General features: G+C 32.3%; 2 protein-coding genes and 1 long non-coding RNA gene across 6 annotated transcripts; all 3 read right to left on the bottom strand.

Moving 5' to 3' along the window:
- On the bottom strand, nt 12–9,618 carry LOC109327447 (probable trehalose-phosphate phosphatase C). 2 transcript variants are annotated; one of them, XM_019560593.1, is made up of 11 exons: nt 9,426–9,618; nt 3,351–3,448; nt 2,994–3,194; nt 2,506–2,646; nt 2,334–2,405; nt 2,115–2,243; nt 1,741–1,794; nt 1,275–1,376; nt 1,064–1,141; nt 820–960; nt 12–435 (listed from the first exon to the last, which is right to left on the bottom strand). In XM_019560593.1, exons 2-11 carry the CDS (start codon nt 3,384–3,386, stop codon nt 268–270), a joined length of 1,122 nt encoding a protein of 373 aa, XP_019416138.1. In that variant the 5' UTR covers nt 3,387–3,448; nt 9,426–9,618; the 3' UTR covers nt 12–267. The 2 variants fall into 2 exon arrangements, with proteins under 2 accessions (XP_019416138.1, XP_019416137.1); XM_019560592.1 differs by having other exon boundaries at nt 3,351–3,441.
- Nucleotides 18,320–23,138, bottom strand: LOC109328395 (chaperone protein DnaJ-like). Of its 3 annotated transcripts, XM_019561844.1 has the most exons (3): nt 23,003–23,138; nt 22,772–22,867; nt 18,320–21,015 (listed from the first exon to the last, which is right to left on the bottom strand). In XM_019561844.1, exon 3 carries the CDS (start codon nt 20,889–20,891, stop codon nt 18,834–18,836), a length of 2,058 nt encoding a protein of 685 aa, XP_019417389.1. In that variant the 5' UTR covers nt 20,892–21,015; nt 22,772–22,867; nt 23,003–23,138; the 3' UTR covers nt 18,320–18,833. The 3 variants fall into 3 exon arrangements, with proteins under 3 accessions (XP_019417389.1, XP_019417390.1, XP_019417391.1); XM_019561845.1 differs by lacking the exon at nt 22,772–22,867 and having other exon boundaries at nt 23,003–23,135; XM_019561846.1 differs by lacking the exon at nt 22,772–22,867 and having other exon boundaries at nt 23,029–23,117.
- On the bottom strand, nt 24,216–24,780 carry LOC109327888. The gene is made up of 2 exons (XR_002105361.1): nt 24,607–24,780; nt 24,216–24,489 (listed from the first exon to the last, which is right to left on the bottom strand). It is a non-coding gene; the product is annotated as an uncharacterized LOC109327888 (long non-coding RNA).

The raw sequence follows: 27,692 nt of genomic DNA, 5'->3' as shown, positions 1-27,692 counted from the left end.
TAATGCAGTAACCACAGATATGATTGCAGGTGTCAACTCAACTATATTTCTGTTTTTTTGGCTCTTAAAATGCTATTGAATGTTGTCATGAGATAACTCTAGATAACATGTTTTTCATTCTTAAAACCTATTTACAAGCTGAATATATACAAGACTATCATACAAACCAACTACTTAAAAGGAAGTTAACTAGTATCCCACTTCTCCAAATCCACTGTAGGTAGTAACTATATGCAGAGCAAAACTTCTACTTTCATTGCCTCTATCTTAGCCTAAATTTAAAGGTCTGCATGAGTAAGAGTTTTTCCTCCATTTTGCTAGCCTTGACAAGAAGATTAGTACCTCCGATGGGTCACGCAAAGAGTAGAAAGCATTTGTTTCTCTTGGAGTTGAAGATACTATTATTGGATAACCTTGCCCTCTACTCTGTATGACCTGCAGAAATTTTACAAAGCCCTTTAATCATGGTTTTGAATTGCGTCCATAGTAGCAGTTACAATACATGCAGCCACGGTATGATTGCGGAGACCACAAAAATCGCAACATTGTGGCCATAGTTGCATAAGCTATTATTAGTATGCCTGAGATACCTTATCATTTAAATGCATGAAAATAGAGTTTATTTTAACCACAAATATATACATAAACTTTGATTATGTGACATAATAACTTTAACGTGATACACACCATTTCTTTGTCTTATATTCTTGGTATAGAGAAAATATAAATTTGGTTAGCTAATATATTGTAATGCATGTAGTGATACTTGGTACAAGTTAAAACCTGTTGCAGCCAAAAAATAGAACCGAGTAAGCCTACCTTAAAAGCGTCTTCGTCAGTTCGATCGTCCCCAATATACACCGGGAGGATATTGCTGGAACTGCTTAATCCTAATGTGTCAAGAAAATATTCCACAGCATTACCCTTGTTCCATTCTATTGATGGCCTTATTTCCATAACCTACAAATAAATAATATCCAGACCCTTTTTCAGTATGGAAGAGGAAACAAAAAGGTTTGATGTAGTAAATAGGAATAGTTTAAATGCATATGATCTTGGATACCTTTATACCCTCAGTTAAGTGAAATTGTGGATTCATTTCAAGAACACACTTCACCTTCTCTTCCAAAAGGCCATAATCCTGCATTTAGACAACAATAGGAGATTAAACATTGCTTACTTAATATTGTTAATTAACCATGAGTAAAAGAAAAGAAGTTTAATTTTGATGCAAAAGTGATAAAATAACAACAAAATAAAATTAACAAGGCTACCTCTTCTAGAACATGCCGGAAATGTACAGAGATGCAGAATCCATTGTCCTCTAACTTTGCACCTTCTATCTCCTTAACTTCGTTCTCTAATCTTCTTAATAGCTGTTTGTATAAACAGTAAAATACTGAGCTTTAGCTGTAATATATTAGTGCTGAAATGTTGACCACTCTAATTAGCACAACATCTTAACTTAATTTGAACTTCAACGAAAAGGAAGATCTTTAGCTTAAGCGAAATCAGACAAACCAACCCGAAGATTTAGTTTAATTATACTCGCCAATACATTTAACTTCCTGAAGGAATGATTATTAAAACTGTCTTGATTTCACTAAAGTGAGCATAACTTTAAAAGTAACAAGAGTGAGTACACATATGCATGATAAATGATTGATTGATGCTCAATGCATCAAAATTGCGCAAAAAAATTAATATGGAACACCAGAAAACTAGCTCTAATTTGCTGACCTCTCGAATTGCAGGCAGAAACTTCTTTGCAGGTTGAAAGGGAACTTCATTACCCTAAAAGTTAAAAAGATTTAGATTAATGATAACAGGCAAGAGTGTTTTGACATTTAATTTACGAAAAAAAGAAAGCAACGACAGTATATGTGCAAACAACAACAATCAAGTTTTTATCCTACTAGGTAGGATCGAACAGAATATGTATATGAACCAAACTAGAAAAAGAACATTATTACCCTTTATTGAGGAACAATCAATCCTACCCTTATCTCTAATGAAAAAATCACATACAACTCAATAGTTCTATTATTTCCAAAAAAAACACCTAAAAAGGTTTCAACTTTCAACAATATGAAGACAGGCACAAAGGTACTCACATTTATGTTGTGAGACATGTCACAATGCTCACTGTTAGAAGATCCAACTGACATTGATGATGGTGCCATTATGTCCATACCATGGCTACCCGCATAGTATAAATTACTCAATTTCACAAAATCTTTCACCTAAACCAAAAAAAAATATGCAGCAAAAAAATTAAGCAGAAACATAACAAATATAAAATAAGAAAACTTTATAACCAGCTCAAAACTTACCTTTTCTCTGCTCCTTCCACTAATTATAGCAGTTGGAAAATAAGATGCAATTTCAGATACTGCTGCACGCATCTGCCATTAAATTAAACACCACATGCATTACATTACATTACAAGTTACATAAGAAAAATTATTATAAAACCAAAGTATATATGTGGAATAATATATTTACCTCATCTGACATGAAAGCACGATCAGGGTCATTTACAATGGGTGATAAAGTACCATCATAGTCTAAAAAAACAATGATTTTCTTCCCAATGGCTGCTTTCATCAAAGTATCAAAGGAGTGTAATGCAGAAGGGTGTTTTGCCTAATCATGCAAATACATAGCACATGTTATAAGCATGACATTAATAATTATACATTATAGATATTTTTTTCACACTATTTTAATAAATAAAAAATAGTGTACTTAAATGGTTGATCTTACTTTAGTCCAATGGTTGTTATGGTTAAAATTAAATAAAATCACCAACCAAGATTGGATATAAGTAAAAAGTAAAATATAAGATGAATTAGATTCTACAACTTTATAACAACTCTAGATTTCATAAGATAAAATGTGATAATTGTCACGTACTATTTATATATAAAACCGTGAAAATCACACTTTGTAGCCCAAGGTTTTATCACTGTGCTTAATGAGTTGATACCTACCATCCATGAATCATAGCATGAGGAAATTGAATTGGCATTGGTTATATTGTTGTCATTCAAGTTCAATGCCCTTTGAAATGGAGTTGAATTGGCATCGCTTGATTCCTCCTTTGCTATGAAAATTGGTTGTGCAATCCGTTTTGTAGCATGTGAGGTTTGAAATCCCATAGCCTCTTGTATTTTTGTGAGCTTCTTGAGAATCTACATACCCAAAAGAATAAAGATTCTTAAAAAAATTAGAGGAATCTAGAAAAGAAAATTGGTCACATGAAAAAAATGCGGCTAGGTTAAATGTTACATTTGTGACATTAGAAATAACCTAAGAGAAAAACATTAGAGAAACATGTTTTGAATTACCTTAAAAGTGACAAGGAGAATAAACATATATTTCATATTTAATTGAAATAACCAGCACTAGTTCCTTTCCACCCCTTCGGACAGTAATTTCCTGAAAACTTAACAGTAATGAAATTGAAATGAATCAGAAAATTTAACCAAACAGTTTTTAATATTAATCAAATCAAATGGAAGAAATAGATAACACATTTTTTTATTAATGACTAATCAAACACTAGCTTCTCGGTTTGGGCTTGTACTGGGCCATGGGCTTTAAAGCCTGACTAACAATTTTAGAGGATACCACAACTTGTGATGGGCCATGACCACATCTACAATTGTCAAATTGTTCAACAAGTTGACCATTTCAACCCACAAAATGTGTGGGGCCCACAATGAAAATGAAGAGGTAATGTCTAGAAGCAAAATACTTAGTCCACCAACAAAAAACCTAGAGCTACTCCTTCTGACATTTATTTAACACTGACCCTAATTTTCGCCTCTATCTTTTCATTTCTTTTTGGTGAAAGATGTAAAATTGCGTTAAGCATAGAATTAATAAACATTATTGTAAATACGTTTTTTTTAACAAAGATTGGTATTTGCATAGTTTTCAGGGTATGAAATTGAAGCAAAAAAAAGGTGTAAACGTGATTTCTTCAAATGGTTGACTTGTTCTTCATGTCACACTAGTATAGGTGTCCACAAAAAAGTAATAACAATTCTTCCACCCTCATATTGGTTCCAAATAATAGGCTCTAAGATTTTGTTTTGAAAGGAGGAGCAAGTGTTTTTTTTTGTTGCCAATAGTTCCATCCAATAAAAACTAAGATTAAAATGTTGATATATCTTCACATATTCAAAATAAAAAGTTGTTGTACTGGTCCTACTGACCAAAAAATAACTAATGAAAATCAATAAAAATCATGTACTTGAACGGTTGAACCTTATTTGAAGTGCTTCAAATACTTAGGTACAAGAAGTCATTATCATCCATCAAGTTTAAGAGTATATTTACTAATACAAAAATGTTATGTGGCCCCTCTCAATCAATCTTAGGAAAACCATAAGCTAACAAATGTTTTCAGTGGGCCTAGTAATTAAGGAATAAAGTCACTAAACAAATTGAAGGTCACTTTCCATATGGAAGATTTTTCTTCTATATTTTAAGCAGAACTACAGAAGTACATTAAAATATTGAGAAAAATAAGAAAACAAAAGGTGCAATACATTATTGAAACATTAAAGATTTGACAACTTGTCTACATACAAAGGCAAAGTTTGACAGACTTGTGTGTTAAAGTAGGGTATTTAGTCGATTCTGAGTAGGATGAAAATGACACAAGCTAAAAAAAGATACCAGTTTAAACCTACATCAATGGAGTAACTACTCAATGTCTATGTGCAACCCTATTTGGCTCTACTCAACTACCACTTTACACCAAGCACCCTAACTCCCTTCTAACTGAATTTGTTCCTTTCCACCCCTTGATTAATAAAATCAAGAATCTAATATAGCAAACCTAAGACATACATATACATATATAAGATTATAACCTATATGCTAATTACTTATCATTCAACTGTCACACATGACACATCAATAGTTGGATATCTTATCTTGTGCTAGTGGGTATATTATCTTTAGATTGACAGATATAACAATAACTATTCCTTGGGGTTCAGCTGATCTCTAGGAAAATGACTACAAATCTTATGTAAAAATAAAAAAATTATGCATTTGATTAGGTATAATGCTAAGTCACACTAATTTAATAGTTATGCTATAAGCTATTGATTTAATTTCTCCACATAGTGAGTGACTTAACCTAAAGTCTAATTTCTAAAGTACTTATCTGCCCCTGTATACCCAAGGTAATTACTAACCTAGGGCAAAATGGCACTAACTACTAGCTAATCAAACAAATAATACACCAAAATGTGAGGTGTCTAAGACCTGGTATAGTTGGTGCTATTACTGTGGAAATGGTGAATATCATAACCTTACTGCATAAACATTGCAGAAGCATTAACCTGACCTTCATTAAAAAAGAAACTAGGTAGTAATAGTATATATAAACAGTACATTAGGAAATGATAGCTGCCAAGTGAAATTACAGCAAATACATGCTGTCCTTCAAGTGCACATGCATAATATAGTGGGAAAAAAATTTCTTGATGAAAAATGTTGCATTATATTTCCATTGAAAGAATATAGAGGTTCTACCTGCCATTGAATAAACAAATCTTTAGCTATACTCAAAACTGTGAGACAGATTAATTAGATACAAATTAGATAGTGACCTTTATTTACCAGAAAAATAATGAAAACAAAAGAAATTTTACAAATTATACATATTTTCATTTGGTGTCATGTCACATGTCACAACATTTCCATGCTCACAGACTCTATCTCCATTCACTTTTTTATTCCTTCATCCTTTCTTTTTTTATATCAGACATGACTTGTGCCCACACATCCCATAATAAACAAAACAAGGTTGATGAACTTAATCACACAGACGAGACGACAAGTTCCTGAACAAAACCCTTTATAATATAACGAAAAAGATACATCACAAACAAACAAAACACCAAAGGAAAATCAGACAAGTACCACGCATGAACAACACACGTGTAATCTACGAAGCAAAAGACTTTATATCTCTAGTTCTTTTTATCCAGTTAAAAAAATAAAGCTAAAGGGGATTGAAGATTCACCTAGTGAAAAAAGACTCTTGACTTTTTCGACCGAAATTGCAATATACACAATTGCATAAAAACTACACCAACTATATATAATATTAAACAATATTAATGTTTAGTCAATGTTAATTCTTCAAAAAAACTTAATACAAATTAATAATATATAAAATTATATATAAATTTTTAGACTAATAATGTATAGATATTATATTAAAAATGTAACTAGAAAAGTAATGTATTGAACTATTTATTATTAATGAGAAAAGGATGTGTACATTGACAGTCTAAGAGTTTTTTACACTGTCATTATATTATCTACCATTCATTTTCAATTATATTTGACTTTTCAAAAAAGAAAAAAAGTAATTCAAATGAATGGTAAATAATGCACTGATGGTATATAATTCTTTACACGGTTAGTGCATCAATATTATACTCATTATTAATTAAATTTAAAAATGAGAAAATGAATTCACGTGTCGGTTAAGTAAATGGTTAGCTTAAAAAACCGAGAGTTGTAAGGTTTACACGTCTAGACTAGGTTGGTCTACCATGAAACCAGACATGCTAGTAACGACAAACAAGTTAAATCATAAGAAAGCTACTGTTTTTAATCTAAACATGAATAACTTCAGAGCATGTTTTGACAAGTCTCTTGAGAAAGATCAATTAATAAGAGTTTCTACTTTGTATCATATGGTCAAACATGTTAGTTATTATAATTATCAAATTCCAATCAAGTCTGCACAACAAATGTTGGACTTAGGCAACAATGTCCGAGGTTAATTAACTTGGATTGTTTTAATTTCGGATTGAGTTTTTATATCGATTCACCTGGTCCACACAATGGAAGACCATGGGCTAATAAAGCAGTAGTCCTAAAACCTCTTTTTTGAGGAACAGAAAATGAAAAGGCTTAGCAGTTTTTGAAGTTTTTTAGTTTTCTTTGACTACAAAAATTGGTTAAAGAGTGCTGCTCAAAATGCTAGTACACAATGAAAATTAGATTTAATATCTATACATCAATAGTATAAGTATTATCATCTACCATTCATATATTAACTATCATTAACTCTCAAATAAAAGTAATATAAATCATCGGTGACTGATGTGTTGATAATGTAAAAAACTTTACAATGATAATGCATAGATCATGAAAATTAATTCTAAGACTAGGTAGCAACATAAGGCCTTGTGTAGTTCATTCATGTTAAGAAAATGGATTCACTATCAACGTTGGACACTCTTTTTTAGCACAAACATACCATGGTGCAGTTCCAAACCTAGCCGGGTACCAAGTTTTACTAGATCTACAACACATATATACTTGAACAAATATGATTCTATCTTCCTCTTCTCAATTCTCATGACACGAAATAGAACATGAGGAAAATAATTCAAATTTCAACTACATAGCAGCAAACAAATGGCAATTAATTATTTCTAAAAGCAGCAAACAAATGTAGGGGTGTATTAAGATTATTTGAGGGAGACTTTTCTCCATAGCTAAAAAAGCTGAACCAAAGATACCCTAATACCGTATAAAGAAAGAAATGAAAGGTCAATAATAATGAATTGATTGCAAGGACCAATGCATGTTTCAGTCAGAGATACCTTGTGGATCCGTGAAATAGAGGGTACTTCCCTCTTGTCCTTAATTACTTAACAATTGTTACTAATACTAAGTAGTATCCGATGGACTAAAGCGTGGACTACTATATTACTAAAAAGTAACTAGCACGAAACTCCCATGCAGAACCATACACACAGCTTTAAAACTTTCAAACTCTATATTTATCTACTCTGGCGGTTCAAGTTCACCTCTTTTTTAATTGTGTCAAAATATAAATCTAATTCTTTTCACTGCATAATGCATAGCTTTGAAAGAAAAAAATAACAATAAATGGTGAGGGTTTATATGAAAAAAGGAAAATATGTAGAAAAGGACAGGGGGAGAGAGAGAGAGGGGAAACTATAATAACTTGACACGACAAAGAAAAATGCATGAAGAAAGTAGCCAACACATAACAGAAAATAACATCCTCTATGTTATTATATGCCTTTAACCGTTATATATATTGAAGATCTAAGGTACACGTCCTTTCACTCATATCTTTCTGACTACTCCTATTCCTGCTACTAGGGAAAAAGTTTATAAGTTTTTCTTTAAGTACAAATATAATATTTACTCACTTGATTCTTTATTATACCATCATTTCTCTAAATTATTTGATAGTTTAATATATTTTTATTCAGCTGATAAAAAATGTTTTGTTCAGAAAATTATTCTTTTGGTTTTATTTTATGGATCGGACACACAAAATTTGAGAAACTAAGGGTTTCTGAGTTATTAAATATATATTATTTTAGTGATAGGCAAAATTTAACACAAATTTAATGTTTAAATTTATCTTAAAAGAATAAAATATATTGAAGATATAATTTATCTCTGTTACACTTATTACATGTCTTGATTATTTGATACATGTCTTATTTCACTAATTTCTAAAAAAATTTATTTTAAAATATATTATAAAAAATAAATACATCTCAAATAATCAATAAATTTAATGAGATAAGTTATTTTTGGTACTTTATTCTCGTATTTGGAGTTTGATGCTTCAATACACTTTATGGCTTTATGCCAATACCAAAACCAAGTTTGGTCCCGATCTATAAGACATAGGTCCAAAACAGTGACACGTGGACGGTCCATAACCTCACGAAGAAATTGTCAAAAGGGCCCACCAGCTACTTAAAGCCCAAGAGCGCGTGACGCCCAACCTCTCCAGCCCATGGTCTTTTTCGAACCAAGAAGCACTTAGATCTAGCGCGTGGGGCAAGGTGAGAGTGCGTTTGTTACTTTGTTATTCTGGAAGATAGAAAGCGAGAGAAAAGGAAAACGAAAAAAACGAATCCCAACCGCTTTTCTCGTTTCTCATGCATAACTTTTTTTCTTCTTTTTCAACGAAACCAAAAAACCATGATCACCATTAATTAATAATAAAAAAGGAAGGAAAAAAAAGAGAATCAATAACAATGAATGAGATCAGAAACGTGGCCAAAAGGGAATCAAAAGGAACACACACAAAATAGCAAACACCGATTAGAGAAAGAAAAAAAATATGGCTGAAAATGAAGGACATATATATGATTTCACTAACAATAACAAATTAATATTTTTTTAAGAAAACGACAGATAAAATGGAATGGAATCGGAACTATTGAGGATACGAGATATGAATGACATGCAAGGAAGTGAAATGAACAAATTCTTAGAATAATGGCATTTCTGTAGCTGGAGATAAAATAATGATAAATGCAATTCATGAAGAAAAAAAATAACATTTAATCATAGTAACATTAACATAGAAAAGATAGAAAGGTTACCTTAAATTATATATGTGGTACGATGGGGTGGTGTTGTTGGTTACAGCTGATTTGGTCGAATAGGGTAGTGTTATATCGGAACAATAATCGAGTCTTTATCCCGGTACGTGAAATCGGAAATGAAGAAGGAAAAGAGGGATAGAATAGAATATAGAAGATAAGAGAAGAGGAGAAGGGGGAAGGAAAAATGAAGAGGATGGGTTGTTATTTATAGAGGGGAGAGATGAAGGGTTTGGGGTTTGAGTCACTGCCAAGTGCCAATGGTGGGTCCAAACAAAGGAGGATTCCATTAACTGCTATTTTGAACTTTGCATGGCTTTGAATAAAGAATTCATGGTTTTAACCAGTTTCTTTTTAATGTGTTCAATGTCACACTTTAAAAACATATCGCCTCTAGTTTTTTTCTTCTTTTTAGGAGGTTGTTTTCGGTTTTAATTTATACTATTTTTATAAGAATTTTTTAAAAGTTTTATTTTTATATTTTTAATTGTTTTTGGAACCAAAATATCTTGATATTATTTTATTGAAAATATAAAATTAATAATTAATTGAGTGAGTGAGAAAGAAGATGAATATGTAAATTGATGAATGATAAATATGAAAAGTTATATTTAATTATTGAGAAATTTAGCCTTTGTTTGGTATGATAGAATTAGAGTGGAGAGAAAAGAGTGAGAGAGAGATTGGAGAGAAAGTGAAGATTTCTCCCCTTTGGTTGTGGAGGGAGAAGGAGAGGAGAAAATAAAAAAGGTGTGGGGTCTACCATATGTTCTTTCTCCTCTAGTGTGGTGAGAAAGTGAAGAGAGAATGGTTATTTTATTTGAAATGTTAAATATACCCTCAAACTTTTCTATTTGTTTGTTTTAAAAGTGTAATATCTATGATTGATAGTGTAAAAATTTATACATATTCAGTGCATCAATCATAATTCATTTGTATTAGTTTTATTTAATAGTAAATGATGATCGAAAATGAATAGTGAATAATACAGTGATAGCGTAGAAAACTCACATGCTAACATTACATACATATTTTCTCTTGCTTTAAATACTATTAACATATGTAAATCTTTTTTAAATATAAAATATTAATTAAAAATTGAAATTATAGTAAAATATAAAATTATAAAATTTATTTTTAATTAATAATAAAATAATAATTTTATTTGTCTTTTATTTATGTTAGGGATATTTTTGTCATTTGAACCATAACATCATCCATCTCTTCTCATTTTCTATTCAACCAAACAAAAGAGTAAGAGAATAAAATATTTATTTCTATTCATTTTCTCTCCTTATTCTCTTATATCAAACATGACAAAAATTTACTATAATTCTTCTCTTTCTCTTTCTCACATCTTTCTTTCTTACTTCTTTCTCTCTTCTTATTTTCTCTTGTCAACCAAATGATGCACTAATAAAACTAAGCTCATTCCTTAATTCATATGAAATTATTCAAAATATCTTATAAATGGGACATGGGATGCTGAGTTTACGTTGGAAGTAGTTGTATTTAAAAAATCATCGAAAAAAGAAGTAGCTGTATTTAAAAAATTCATACATATTAATAAATGTGTGTTAAGCAATTTCTAACCTCAAGTTATTCTCTTATGTTAAGATAATAGTAACGTTTTTAATTTAGACATTTTGACAAATATGTAACTAAATAGTTATCGAGGGTGTCAAATATCAAAATGAATATAATATAATATATATACTATAATATAATATATATACTATAATATAATATTTATATACTATAATTAACATAAATTATATATAGTCAATAAATTATTTATCATTCATTTATATTAATTTTTTAAAGAATCAATAATAATAAAACATAAATAATTTTATGCATTCACTTTTTTCTTTTAAGGGTTCAATTCTTTGACAACAACACACTTAGTGGGTGACAATTATGCATTTTAAAAGATTTTAGTTTCTTGCTCATATTATCAAACATTTGGTTATATGCAAAAATTGCATCTTTCTCAACACAATTTTGGGTCGGCGACTTTCATTACACCAATTACTTTCTCTTTATTCCACTTTTACATTTGTACTTAGTAGAAAAGGTGCAGTAATAATGTACTAAGTATCAATTAATTGGAAAATAAATGGAAAGAATGCGTTATTGGCTTAAATAGTTGTAGTATAAATAAGTATGATTTAGCATTAAAAGTCCTCAAATTAAAAGTAGATTTCCCTTAAGGTCATTTTCAACCGTCCACCACCTCTACTCATCCCCAATACCCCACACCACCAAACCATTCAAAAATCACTACCTATCACCATATCTAATCATGCAATGATTTTTGTTATTTTTGGAAAATCATTTAAGAAAGCTTTCCTAAAAAAATCCTGCATGTTTGGAAAAATTTTAAGATAAAAATATATATGCACTGACCGTGTATGAGTTTTATACACTGTCATTCCATTATCCATCATTGATATTTAATTATTTTAGACTTTTAAAAAAGTAACTCAAAAGAATGAGTGGATAATGAAGCGCATGTGTATAAGTTTTTAAATATTTACACTATCAGTGTATAGATTTTACACTCAAAATTTAATTGTCTCAAAATTGAAATTAAAAAAATTAAGAAATTGAAATACGTCCTTAAATTTAAATCAACCCAACAAAACTAAGAAATAGTTCCAAAATTTATTTACCCCTAACATAAAAAGGACATAAATTGAAATGTTTTTGAATAAAATGAATTAATGGAATGGAGTTTGATTTACTTGAAATCCATAATCGAGACACATTGGATGGGTCAAAAAGTATGTAAGTACGGGTGTAAAAATTCGATTTGGTTTGGTTTTTGGTGCATTTTAGTGACTGAATTGATCAAAAACATATGGTTTAGTTCTACTCAATTAACCACAAATTTAACTATAAGAACCGAACCGCTCTTGAATAGTTCGGTTCGGTTCCAAATTTTCCCATTTACTTTTTTATAAAAAATTATGCATCAATTAAAAATTCAAAATGTATTACAAGATATGTTGTTTATCCATAAAAGGATAAACATTACTACTATTACTATAAAAAATTATGAATCATATATAACAATACAATTCATGATTAGTAATATATATATATATATATCAATTAGTAAAATATATAATAGTTACATTTATAACCTTACATTTTATAATTAGTAACACGTGTAACAATACATGTATAACAATATATGATATATGTTAGTTTCAAACTCAATATCACGTAAATTGGAAAATATGTTTCAAATCATAAGACGCTAAGAAACAATTTAGTAATTAATAACATATATAATATCAACTTAATAACAATTTAGTAACATATATAACACTACAATTCACACAAAAATAGATAATTTAGAGCTAGAAAATTGGTTGAAGAATTTAAACAATAATAAAACATTATTCTTTAATCCCTATTATATATTTCTTTAATATGCGGTTCGGTTCGGTTCCAATGGTTCCTAAATTTCTAAAACCATAAACCGAACCTAACATAAACGGTTCCTTAAAAAAATAACCGAACCGAACCACGAAACCGAACCGAACCACATTTTGCAGTTTGGTTTGGTTTGGTTCCATCGATTTTGCAGTTTAAACCGGAACCACTTACACCCCTATATATAAATCACTCCAAATTAGGGCTATGAAAGAATGGAAGTTGTTACAAATCTTCCTTATCATATTTATTGTGGATCTGATCTCATTGTCCTCTATTTGTGGTATAAATCTCCATCCTGCCATGGCTTCAATGAAACACAAATAACAATATATTAAACAATGAGACTGATGAGATTTGGTGAACAAAAATTACTAGTTTGTGTCTGGAGAAGCCTCATTGACTTGTTTGAGCCAAAAGATGTATTGGTAGTCCAAGTGTGAATGAAGAAGTCTTATATTGGGCAAAATGAATGAGTTAAAGATGATATAAGTCGATAGACTCATAGACCTAATGCCTTCAGGTTTCACTTAGCCCATGGAGAAATATTGTAACACATGGATGATTATCCCAACAAGATGATAGGTTAAAAATAACACTAGGAGCATGAGAAGGCTGGTTTTGAAAATAAATTAGATGCTTAGATAGTCTTTTTTAACTCGTTAAAATCTGTAATCTAGTTGATTATAGTGAAAATTTTGACGCTATGTAAAGGACTAAACAAACATGTTCGGGTAAACTATGATAAATATGTGGGACATTTTTATCCTTTACTTAACTCTCTAACTTGACTGTTATTATATATGTCTAACAAAAGAATATTTTACAACAATGAGATAAAAATTCATGTATTTGATTGTTTAAACCTAAAACAAAACAATCCGGACATGTTTGTGTTCATATTCATACTCATTTGCCTATTCAAGTGTTCAATAATCGCAACAAAAAAAGCTAATTTAACTTTAATTATTGATAAACATAAGTCAACATTTCTTTTTGTGGGAATTTTTTATATTACAAATAAACCTTCACCGTGATATATTTTTTAAAACAGAGAAAGTTTACATGATTGAGAGATGATTTTATGAATAAAGAGGAGGAGTATAATAAAAAGTGGTGGAAAACATAGCAAGTTTGCAAAATATGGAGGTCGACATGACCCTTCTCTTAATGACACAGTTGTGCCAATGTTTGGGCATGTCGTGCTAAAACATGCTCACGAAAATCTTATATGCGGTGCTCGGGATACTTGAAATATGTTTTTGTGTTAAATCTCACATTATCTAGTATTATAATAGACTAGAGTAATCAATGTTATATATTGACTCAAGTTTTTTGTTACAATGTGCACCAGATATAATTACCAAATAGAAACACCTCATGGGCAAGTGGGCTCATGAGTGTGTTAGGATTTGTAATCTTTATTCTCTAATGATATATTGATAGCCGCTCAATGCTTCCGGGTATTTAGGCACAATTGACCGAACCCCGTTAACAAATTCTCTCGTTTTTTCCCTTCTATTCATTTTATGTTCTTTATTTGATTGTTTGTGGCCAACGTTGCGCAACGATCACTTCTGTTGCACCAACAATTGGTATCAGAGCCAATTGGTAGATGTCTCTTAACCTAAACAACAGATAATGGCTAAAGAAGGTAAATGCATGATGGCTAAACAAGGTGTGTCAAAGGTAGTGGCAGCGTTAGAATAGATGAGTTGAAGGAGAAGAAAACATGACGAAACTGTTGTAGGGGGCGATATATGTTGATCCAGAATCCCAGAAATTCATGTGCTGGATTAGAATCAATGTGGAGATAGGGACTCATGTGTTGAGTTTGACCCTGAGACAAGTGCTGACAATATCTCTCTAGATGTTGAGAGAACTTTCTCATTTGAAATGAGAAGTGAAATATCCTAATACCGTTTCTGAGACATTATAGTGAAGGATGTTAATTGTTAGCAGATCTAAAAAAGCACAGAGGCAGTGACTAACTTTGAGGTAGGGTGTTAAATGGGCATTGGCTTTGCTGCAAGTTGTAAACAAGCATTGATAGAGATGCATGGGTGTAACATGGACATTAGCTTGGATGCAAGGATATGACACAAACATTAGTTAGCATTGATGCAAGGTGTGTGATGTGGGTATACTCCTTAGGGTGGAGTATGATAGTTCTTTTGAACTAGGATTGTCGAAGTAGACAATGGTGGTACCAGTTGAGGCTTTCCAAGGAAGCTTCAAGGTTCAGTTTGACTTAGTACTGAAGAGGACGATTGTTGGTGAACTTTTGTGTTGATGTTCCAATATATCGAAAGACTTCCTAGCAATAGGTAGCTAGGCGACATGTTCCATTTTATGGCGGTACGGGAAGCTGCACTACAAGTTTAGAGAGCTAGGCTTTTAGTAACATCGTCAAGGATACTTAAGAGGTATATGCTGAAGGGGAGTAAACTCTTAGATGGAGTTGTTGTTAAAGAGAATTAGACATTGAGCAAAGTGGAGCTGAATATTCGCTAAGGTGGAGATTCTCGTGTAGAGTTCCAAAAGGGGCGATGTATTCGTCTATTTCAATCAAGGTGAAGATTGTTGGGATGCTTGAAATATATTATTGTGTTAAGTTACACATTGTCTAGTATTGGAATATAGTAGAGTAATCAATGTCATATATTGGACTCAAGTCCCTTGTTATAATGTGCACCAGATATAAGTACCAAATAGAAAAACTTCATGGGCAGGTGAGCCCATAGGTGTGTTAGGGTTTGTAATCCTTATTCTCTAATGATCTCTTGGTAGCTGCTCAGCGCTCTCGGGGACGTAGGCACAATTGGCTGAACCCTGTTAATAAATTTTATTATTTCTTCTCTTATATTTATTTTATGCTCTTTATTTGATTGTTTGTAGTTAATACTGCACAATGATCACTTCCATTGCACCAACATGTGTCACCATTCAAGTTGAGACAAAACTCTTAATAGTACATAAAAATAAAAACTCCTTTCAGAACTCTACTTATGTAGTTTTAAAATTAACTTTTGAATGTTATAAGCTAAATTTTTAAATGTTATAAGCTAATTTTTTAAAAGTGAACCATTCATTTTTTGTTTATCAAATGACTGTAGTAGCTATTGATTAATTTGAAAGAATACAGAATTCCTGGAAATTTATAAATTTGCATTAGGGAAGAGTGTGATAGAGGGAGAATAGGCAGCAAAAAATTGATCTCTCAAGAACTAACTCACCTAAAAAGCTTTGCCATCTATGTATATGTAGGATAGACAGAAAAAAAATCTAACAATCATGTCTTCTAAGATTTTTTCCAAATTAATTAAGAAAGGTGACCAACATAAATCCGTATAAAATGTGTCCTGAAAAAATATCTCATAAAAGAATCATCAAGCTAACAAAAAAGAATATAAGAAAGGAAAACATGAGAATGAGAATTCTAGCAGAAATAAAATAAAACTCCATGTGATACTTATTCTCTTTAATTATGCATATTCTTAAAGTTTCAATGGAAATTTTAGATTCTTCTGACATTACTTAAATATCATACATTATGAGAACCACATGTTTGAAGGGAAAATAGGGGAGGTACATGAATCATACATAATGCTGAATCGGTGAATAGAGTCAACAGTTTCATTTGACAGTGAAAATTGACCCAAACAACCCTACCATTCTAGGTGTCTAGTAAAGGAAACATAAATTTTATAAAATATGGTAGTAAAACAAATAACAATATTTTGTTGATGTGGGAAATAATGAACAAATTAGTAATCAAGAAGAATCATTAGGAAACTTGCTCAGCTTTCTTTTCTAATTCCTTGAATCTGACCCATAGTGGAATTTCCATGAACCTTCCTATACCATTTTTATTACTTTCATGGTCAATGAGATCATATGCTTTTCATATAATAAAATTGAACTTTGAAATGCCCTTAGGATTCTGTCTCATATAGGTGGATTTTGCATAAATGTCTTAAAAGAAGAGACAACATAAAATAGTAGTGTTTTCATAGGAGCAATCATCTCCACAGAAATTTGTAGGTAAATGGTGTATGTATTTTTTGCCTAGGATAAAATTGGAAGGATAGTTGAATAATCAATTTAAACACCATAAATCAATAATAATGTAAGGAAGTGTGAATGAAGCCCTTTAGCTTTAACAGGCCCATTATAGTTAAGGGTGCTACATTTAATAGCCCAATTCCATGTCTTTTTTAATTGAAAAACTTTGAGATAGCTCTATTCATCAGTCATCACATTACACCTATATGAAAATTCAAATTCTTGTAATTGTATTTGTAGTGTGTGGGTATAGGAATTCAGCAAATCTGTTGTCCCACAGTTTATATCACTCCATGTACCATGAGTTTATGATTGGTCAGAAAAATATTTAATAATTAAATTTTAACTTAAATATATTTTTTCTGACCAATCGCATGTCTATGGGACATGAAATGACATAAAGTGTGGGACAACAGATGTGTATTCGTATAGGAAAGTGTTGTGTATCTTTGATTTTAAGGATGCCTTCAAAGATGTCCATTTCGAATATCTTCAGGGAAGGTAATTATTGTGCTGACTTTTTGGCAGGTAATTATTGTGCTGACTTTTTGGCAAAATGAGAAGCTTCTCATGATGACAAGTTCTCTTTAACATGTTAGCCAACTCTTAAGGCCTTAGTTTGTTCTTTTTCTCTGTACATGGTAATCTGCTAAATTGTTATTTATGTGTTTTTATTCTAATCATAAATGATTAACTTTTGTTCTCAAGTTTAGTTAAATTTTAAATAATTTTTTCCTGGTCTCTTTGATAGTTGTGAAACTGCTTCAACATGATGCAAGTTCAACACCCTTATACCCATTCAATGAAGATGCACTTATCTACATATGAATTCCAATGCTCTCATACCCCTTTAGTTTTTTTGTTTTTGTTTTTCACTTAGGTTTATAGTGAGTAGCAAATGAATGAACAATAACTCAAGCTCAAAGGAGCCACACAACAGACATAACAAAAGGTTGGCCATATGGTCTATAGTGCCTTATTAAAACAATGTCTTCATCATTTTCCATGCATGTACAAAGTTTTAGAATGCATGCCATTGCCCATTATGAAACACACAACAAAAAGTTAATGTTCCTGGTTCATGCATTTAGGCCTAAACTCTCACCATATATGTACCCACCAAAACTTGTAGAAGTTACTAAAAAAAAACTCAGGTCCCCATTTCCACCATGACTATAGAGGCATCAATTCACAATGGTATAAACATCAGATAGCATATATCAAATCAAGATTAGTCAGATTACCACAACATGGCCTCTATTTGATATCACTAAAAAAGATAGACACATTATACCTGCAGATCATGCAAGGACAAATATATTTGATTACAAATGGAATGTTAAAACAAATAATAAAAGTGCAGCCACGAGTAACTGCATCAAGTATCAAAATGCAATAAGCAAATGAATCATATGCAAGTAAAACTCATACATACAAGGCATGTCTAAAGTGGAAATCAAAGCACCAGACAAGAACAACATGAAATACCAGAACTATGGTCTAATCATTTTCCCTACAGATTGATGAATAATACCTGAGTTCTCCTTTGAGCGTGGACAATCCATAAGTATAACCAATAACATGTCATAAAAATAAACAACAAAAACTAAAAGGCTGTGGATCCCTTTGATCCAATTATAACAACAAAAAGCGTTATAGATAATACGGGTCAGGCTTCCAAAATCAAGAGTCACGTAAGAAAGTGTTTTTTCCTCATCAAACTACAGTTTAATTTCTCAAGCCTATCGCATCATCAGTCACACCAACTTCTCTATTATGTGTAGTGTCTCATCCATCATCCTTTTTCTGCATACCATCCATGTTTAACATTTCTGCTCTACAAGGTTTTGAAGCAACAAATCCAAATGCAGGTTTTCATGTGAACTAGGCACTATATCTTCATTTGGTTTTCGAAACATTACCCAGCGATGCCTCATCAGCTTCTGTCATGTTCTGAAGGAGTTCTAAAGGAGTAGCTGCTGGATCCAACTCTCGACAACCCTTTGGAGAATTAGGAGCTTCTTTACCAGTAAGCAAGTAGTTAGGAACCTGATGAGAGAATCGAAACATCTCCTCTTTTTGAATCCTTCTCACCTGATCAGGGTCCATGTGCCTCTGAAACACTGTCCTGAAACCAGCAACTTTAATAAGTGGAGTAACTATTATACCTTGCTCCTCACTGAAATCATCAAGAACCTCCACCATATCATACTTGTGTATCACTTCATCTGGAGTATGTTCATTCCAATCAGGAGACCAGTTTCGATAAAGTGCCCAAACTTCTCCCTTTCCAGGAAATATGCGAATAACTCCTCGGTTGCCTTTTGTCCACCTAACCTTGTGTGAAAATGAATTTAATGACTCGGATAGTTCATGTTTACCGGCCCTGAAATCCCCACAAGTTTTATAAAAACCAGAACCTATCCAATCCATTGGGCCCAATTCACTGTTACTTCGAGAGTTAAGCCAACTGATCTGCATTCTAAATGGTTTTGTGGATATCACCTTGTGAATTCTAGCATAATAACGAGGCATTCCATCATCATCATCATAAGCAGCCCAAACCTGGTCATCCTCAAAGGCATTTTCAGATCTATCTAAGTCAAAATTGTGAAAATCAGAGTCCGGAACATTAATTGTAACATAGGCTTGGTTCTTCTCAACTGCATCATCAGATGTGACAGGGAAAGAATCAACAACCAGATGCCTGTTACCATTACCAGTGGACTCTACATGCTTCTCTGAACTGGCTTTGTCATTAAATGTGCTTTTTTGTCTCTTATTCCCTCTGTCTTTGTTGGTAATCTTAGCTTCAGCCACTGATCTCCATTCTTGAAGTTTCTTACGAATATCAACCCTTGCCTTATCCATCAACATGTTTCGCAGTTCAAACATTGACAACTCTCTTGTTTTGTAATGCTTGACAGAAAAACCATTATTTCTTTGTGTTTCCATGTTAGCCTTTCCTGGTTCAGAAAAACCGCCCACACCGGCTGCTCCATGTCCCGTTCCCATATGATTTGCCATGTGCCCTTGATAACCATTAATTTGAATATCATCTGTCCTCCTTTTCTTCGAACCATCAGTCCTCTTCCTCTCCCATTCAGAAAATGACGGTGTTCCCTCTTTCCTCACTTTCTCACTTGCCTGCTGCACAATTTGAGCAGCAACAGATGATGATCCGTGAGTATCCCACTGAACATTTGTGTTATTAGTTCCAGCATGTTGTCGATTATTGTGATACTGTTGATGAGAAGACCAATTTGGTGACTTAAAAACATTGGGAGGTGGACCTGTCTCAACTGCCATAAAAGCTTCACTACAGTTGGGACATAAAAGGGTATTGTTCAAGTAAACCCTGAGATATTCATAATGCGTCTTACACCGATTACAGATAGTCCAAAAGGTTTCAGCCCTTTTCTGTGGAGGAGGAACTGGAGCTGAGGGTACCCGAGCATTAGTTCCAGTCCTCACATTTGAAGTTACATTCTTCTTAAAATTATAAATACCATTTGAACTGTGCGCAGCTGATTGAGTACCGATATGATTGGGGTTATTTCCAGTCCTCTTCTGGTTATATGCTAATCTCTTGGTCTTATCTGATAGCAAACTCCATGCCTCAGAAACCAGCTTAAATGCACCCTCTGCACCTAAAGTCTTGTTTTTGTCAGGATGAAGAGTGAGAGCCAACTTCCGATACTGCTTTCTAACAGTCTCATCATCAGCAAAGGGGCTCACTCCAAGTATACCATACCAATCCATTTCTCCACTTATTTTATTCTCAGCAGATATATAAATATTAAGAGTAGTTAAAAACTGGGAAAGATCCTCCAATGCAGGATATAAATTTAGAGCCTTGAGAGCAAACTTCTTTGCCCCGACATATTCCCTTTCTGAAAATTTCCTCTCAGCTATTTCTTTGGCCCTAGCTGCCTCATCCTTGTTGCAATCCATCATTCTTTAGTTGTCTAAACTCTTGATATGTTGCTTCCCCACCAAGCTAAAAGGCAAAGAATTTAACCATGAACACTGGATTCTATAACATGGCACCTTAGCTTGATGAAACTCTTTAATCTTACACCTGATACATGGGAGAAATAAATTGAGACATGTAACTTAAGTTCCCCAGATTTAGGCATGTGAAGCAACAATTATAAGTAAACCAGCATTATTAAGTATGCATCACACACATATTCAAACTAATAATGAAACAATTGTGCTTTATGACATAATGCAAGCACCTTATATAGGTTTTTCATTTGAATTGCACATTATCATCAAAGACCTCAACAGTCACAAGAATGGAACAACATGTGTTATGTCTGTTAAAGAGAGGTAAGATATTAAGGGTCAATGCCATCACATATTCAAGTGAACAATGAAGAGAATTGATAAGACATATTATCCCTCGCATGTACCCTTAAATCCTATTGTTCACATATATAGACTACAACTCTAATCAGGCTTCATGAATGTACATGTCAAGATTACAATGTGATTTCATGGAAAAAAGACATGCAGGAGCATCATTCTCTATGTCAGAACTTGTTCTTACCAGGTTATCCTAGATACATAGTTTAGCTGATATTTATGTGGAAAACAGTAACAACATTGCCTTTTATCATTAGCAATATCAAGCCATCAAAACTTATGAAGAACTACTTGTATAGCTACAAGCCTACAAGGCGTATCAAATAATGTAGCACCTTTTTTTAAATAGCAACAAATGTAAGGTGCGACTTGTGAGGAAATTCAATATTTTTTTTTGCAAAAAACATTGTAGATATCATATCAGTAGGTGCTAGGTAAGTTATAAAGACACTTTCAACTTACAATCTAGGATAAGGCTCATTGTAGATTCCATGCTAGTATTATAGTTAATCCAGAATCGAAATATTTATATGGCATGTTCCATTTACTACATAGTAAGTATTTTCTTCATACAGCAAAAAGAGAAACAGAGAATATAGTACAATGTTTAGCAGTAATTTCAATTACCTTTCTCCATCACTTAATTTTTTTTAAAGCATCACAACAAGACAATCCAGTGAATCCACACATACAAGAATACCCTACTCAAAGAAAATGACTATAACTTACGTTGTCTTCATGTTTACTTTCTCACACCAACACTAAAAGTTAGACCGAATTCTAACAGCCTGCATGACCTCTTTACTAGTAACGGGGAAGGTGAAGGCAGGGTGAGGAGGACAGATATACATAAAAATGAACTGCAAACTTCCAAAAATCACTAAAATATTACTTATTGTTAGCAGCACCTAGAACATGGTAAATGTCTTTCAATAATCCAATTTTTTCATTTGTAAACTCAACACAACACAATTACCAAGTTACTCCATGACTTCCAATCCATAGATAGCATCAATCAATCAATCACAAATTAAAAGTGCCTAGTTTGACGATAATAACAACCAAGCCTTTATCCCACTAGGTGAGGTTAAAACAATTTCCATTCGTTCAAAAAAAAAGGTGGTCGGCTGCACGAGACTCTAAGCTAACATGGTAAAGGGAGGATACATGTAGACAGTCTTACCCTTGCAAGCGATCAGACATTCTTCTATGAGAAGATTCTGAATTACAGTTGTGTCGAGGCTCGCACTCTAAATAAAACCATATAATTTGAATTGTTGATACCAACCCCCAAACAATCCATTTAATCAAAATATGCTAAATTCATGTAAAACAAACACATGAAGCGAAATTAAGAATACCTATAACCTCTTTTTATCAGAAACACTTGCATAAGAAGCTCAACATCAATAAACGGACGAAAAAAATAATTCAAAAAAGACAGTGCGAAATGATCCCAAATCAACCTTGTGGATTCGAAGTAAATAGAATCCCGCCATGGATCTACGAAGTGAGTGTAGTTCCAAAACAGCTCAAACGGTCGAAATTCACAAATTCAAAATCTGAAATTAAATTCAGTAGCTCAAAGTTGAAACCCTAGAGTATGGTTCATACCGAATCTAACTAAAAATTGAAAATAAAAAACACGAGCTTTATGGTACAGTGAAGATTGTAAATAATGAAATGAGTGAAATTACCTAATTGGAGAAAGAGGGTATGTCACGTTCAGAAATTTTTTTGAATCTGAGAAAGACGGTCACCATGTAAAATGGCCCATCTGTCAAACCATGAGAAACTGTAGAGAATCTATTTTGCCCCAACAATGAAAATGAAAATACAAATATACCATTTTATAAGGGTTAATTGTTTCTTATTTTTCTTTTCATTTTTATTATGATGGAGTGGGACCCACAAACCTTAACCATGGTTAACTTTTAACTCGTTGCATGGATTTCTAGGGTATGTTTGTAGATTTTTTTATTGGACGGTGACTCTCAGAAAATGCTACTTACATTTTAGATATGATTTGATATAGTTTCATGCACATAGTGCAAGGTGCATATCATGGTACCCTTTAGTGTGTTTCCTCAATTTTGTGTTTGTTGAAATGACTTGTCTTAGTGACAATAATCTCAATCTTCATGTAGTGATAGTTTAATATGTTTAAGTGCTACAAATAATATACTTGAAAGGTTTATTTTTGAGTATTATGAAAATGCTGCTTTCACTACCTGAAACTTGAGGGATTGTAATCAATGATAACCTTCTAGGAAGGGTATTGCCACAAAATCCCAACAGAAATGTTTAATATGATAAACTAGTAACAACCTGAGATTAGTTGTTCCTATTTGTAATCTATAATCATTTTTTAAGCCACTTTCTACTAGGAATGCTATATAAGCATTTGACATTCTGCTAGACTTATACAATTGGACTCTACACCCTTTGTTTTTCTTTATTTGCTAAACCAGATTGTGAACTGATGAGGCAGCTCCTAGTGTTTGATTTTGTACATCAAAACTAAAGAGTACCTGCACTTTAAGAACAAGTGATCCTTGTTCTCATCCATTTCATTGCATAGAATCCATTATCTGTCAACCCTTGCGGTATTTAGTCTTTCCTTAATAAGTAACCTATTTAACATCATCAACCAAGATGTAAATGAGTGCTTTGGGATGTTGATCCCTCCCTGGACAAAAGATGCATTTGTGTGTTCTTCAATGATAAAAGCGAAAGAAACAGAAAGAAACATTTAAGTGAATTTAACATCGCATGATACAAAACCTTACGACATAGCCTATGGGTCATCCACATGTTTTTTAATTCATCAACTTCTATATAATATGAGACTTCTTCACATTTGGAATACTCCAATAAAGCTACAAAATACTAAGTAATAATGCTATAAAAAATGAGTCACAATGATGGTAGCTTCCAGGAACTAAACCTCATAACTTATGAAGAATGTGTTATCACTTATCAATCTAAATGAGGCAAGTGCCAACTATTTCACTTTGTTATATAGCATTCATTACATCTGCTTTTCTTCAACACCAAAAGGTGTCTGTGATAGCAAATTGCATGTAGTTTCCCAAAGCTCAAGTGCTAATTTGGCATTTCCTGAAAGTGTTTAAGGGTTGAGGGTCCTACCTTTTCCTCCAAAAAAGCATGCTCCTGATGTTCCCTGCAATCAATATTGAGCTTACTATATTCCATACATGACTATAACAAATGATCAAAATCTACCACACAAGAGTGTCATATACATGCAGTTAGATATATATAGTTGCATTGCACATACCAGTGAAACATTTGTAGTTGCATTGATAATAACATATCCATTTGACTATGATCCTTGATAGATGCTAGTTGCAAACATGCAATGATACTTGACTGGTTAACAGGAGGAACCAAGCACTATAATTACATTGAATTGAAGGAGATAGATATTGGAATCTCAAAGGCAGTCAAAATTAAAAAGGCAAGAGAAGGTATGAGAGATATGCATAAAAATGCCATCAACATCAAAAGAAATATCAATGATAGAGCACAACTAGTTACTTCAAATATTTCAGGAGATCGGTATAGGCCCTAAAACTTTACTTTCGATGAATTACATACGGTAAATGGAGGAAACAGAAGGATGCTAAACTGTATATCCATCAATTGGAGGTCAATCGAGTGTAAGAAATGGGCAACCGATATAAGGCAATGATTTTGTTGTACCTCCTATTAGCAGACAACGATAGTTAACTTAACATGGAAAAAAGCAGGACAGAAAATGATGTAAACATCAAATAAAAGTAACCTATGTTATATAGGACACAATGGCAATTGAGAAACCGTTTCATATTCAAATTTAAAAATCATACCCAAACATGAACATGTGTGTGTGTTAGCAAAATATCAAGAAAGAAATATTCCATATCTTATAGTGATCATGCTGTTATTTCCCTATTTTATGATATAAAAAATTCCACAAAAGAGCTTTCCAGAGTTACTTTGCATGAAAATTTAGAGAAATCTATTATACTTGAAATTGTGGATTTAAAATATGTGTGAGTGCATGTATACATGTATATATACTCCTATTTAGAACTTTTCTGTTTGTGGGGCCAGTTTCATTCCTGAATATATTAGTTAGTCCAATTCTATGTCATCAGTACATAACAACTCACTAAGTTACTTGACCGATAAATCGTTTCCTAAGCTCAGATGAAGCTAAATTACTATTACAAAGGGTACGTCATAAGGGGTTAGATGGTGCATCAGGTAAAACCTCATCTTACAAGGCATAATAAATACAGGTGGTGGAATAATATGTACACAAATTGGTTGGTTCAATACTTGTGCTCAGTTAGAAACATCAATGGCATGCAGTAAAAATGTAAAATCATCACTAGAAAGTACCACTCTATAAGAATACTTACTGGCAGAGCAAGAGCAGCATCAATAATAGAGCTAGCCAAGCATTCAGGGGATCGCAATATGCCTAAACGTTTTAGTACGATGTATGCCAAACAAGGTAGGCTTGCAGGAACTTCTTGCATGATATTTGTCTGTACAAATATGTATGTGTTGTCCCTTAATCCGTGCTGTGTATTTTTGTGTGTATCTTTTTCTGCACAACACATGGGTTATTGTTTTTGACCAAAATATATGGACAACAGTGTCTTGCCAACTACTCTCAGGCCATGGATGAAAGTCATGCATTAATGTTTGTCAAGCTCAGATCTAATATAAGCCTCTGTATTGAACTTTGTGTTTAAGCTTTATTGTTGTCAATCATGGATTCTGCAGTTCATCTTGCAAGCACTATACAATTTTCACAGACCAAATCAAACTCTTGCGTTTGTAAAGCCAATTAAAAGTTTGGTTCATCGAGATTAAGGGACAACACATGCATACCATCCACTTTGCATATCATCCAGATTTTACATTGAGAACTCATAATTCATACTTCAATTGCAAGTATATGGGCCAGCTAACAAACAAGGGTCTTATTCACATTTGAATTTATAGGCAATTATTGTTAGGCATACCAACCGATTTCAAATTATATTAATTGCATTTAGCAATCACATTCTTAACTATACCATATAGTATTAATAAAATGAATAATGAAGCATTTAGTGACATATGGGCCAAATCTATACCATCTGCTTTCACACTGTGAATATCATCGTGACTTATTTAGGACATTGTGACCCAAAGCATACCATCCCAAATTACAAATGAATAAAACAATTCATATTGCAATTAAATTGAAGTAACCAAAGGCTCCATTTTATTTTTCCAGCATCCTCATATTACATTATGAATAAAGAATTCATAATTCATATCAAAATTCCATATAGAGCTATCCAACAAATTAGGATCTCATTCGAATTTAGAAATTATAGGGAACTTGAATTCATCTTGCAAACACTATACAATTTTCACAGACCAAATCAAACTCTTGGGTTTGTGAAGCCAATTAAAAGTTTTGTTCTTCAAGATCAAATATTCTTGAATAATCAAGATTGAGATTAGAAAATCTCATTACTGGAGCAAATAAAATATCAAGAAATACACCATTTTCCTTGCACCAATTAGCGAATGATCTTGATTTTTAGGGTTTTGGGAGAGTTTATTAGTTGAATGAAGATACCACTTGTGATGAATGAAAAACTAGAGAGAGAATAAAGAGGGATGCCAATAACAAAGGGTAGGAATAGGCATAAAATCAAATTCTTTCTGCCTCTCTTTCGCTACGGTTTGAACCATTGCAAATACTCCTTAATCTTGTGTAATTCCAAAAACACTTCAACTAATAGGAAGGATTCAAATCCTTTCCGGAAATTGTTTATTTTGTAAGGAAAACTATTAAACCATAAGCCCTTTAATATTTAATATAAATTTAAAGTGAAAAATAGATAATTTCAAGACAAAAATAATTGTAAAAGAGATGTAGGTTAGAGAGAATTTGATCAAGCACCCAACTACTCATGCTCCCTTTCCTCAAAACAACCAACTAGTAAATATTTTATATATTATACTTTTTATTATTTTGAGCTTACATAATCTATCTTATTATTATTTATTAATGAATTTAGTAGTTTAGGTATAGTGACAAATTTGTCATATACACATATTGTTGATGTAATACTTATTTTATATAGATTAATTATTATAAAATATAAAATTAAAAAACTTGGTGCCATGAATATTAGCTACATAGGCGTGTGTATATGGTACACATGTAAGCATATTTACTATAGATATATTCATCCTTTTCTTCATGAACGAAACTAAATAAAATGGATACTTTTTATTAGCTGACTGTCAACATATTGATTCAAATCAAATCCTCATTAAGATTGTTCAAAATTTCAGATTATATATATA

This window comes from Lupinus angustifolius, chromosome LG15, assembly GCF_001865875.1.
Source record: "Lupinus angustifolius cultivar Tanjil chromosome LG15, LupAngTanjil_v1.0, whole genome shotgun sequence".
Lineage (NCBI taxonomy): Eukaryota > Viridiplantae > Streptophyta > Magnoliopsida > Fabales > Fabaceae > Lupinus > Lupinus angustifolius.
This window is presented reverse-complemented; position numbering and strand designations above follow the sequence as displayed.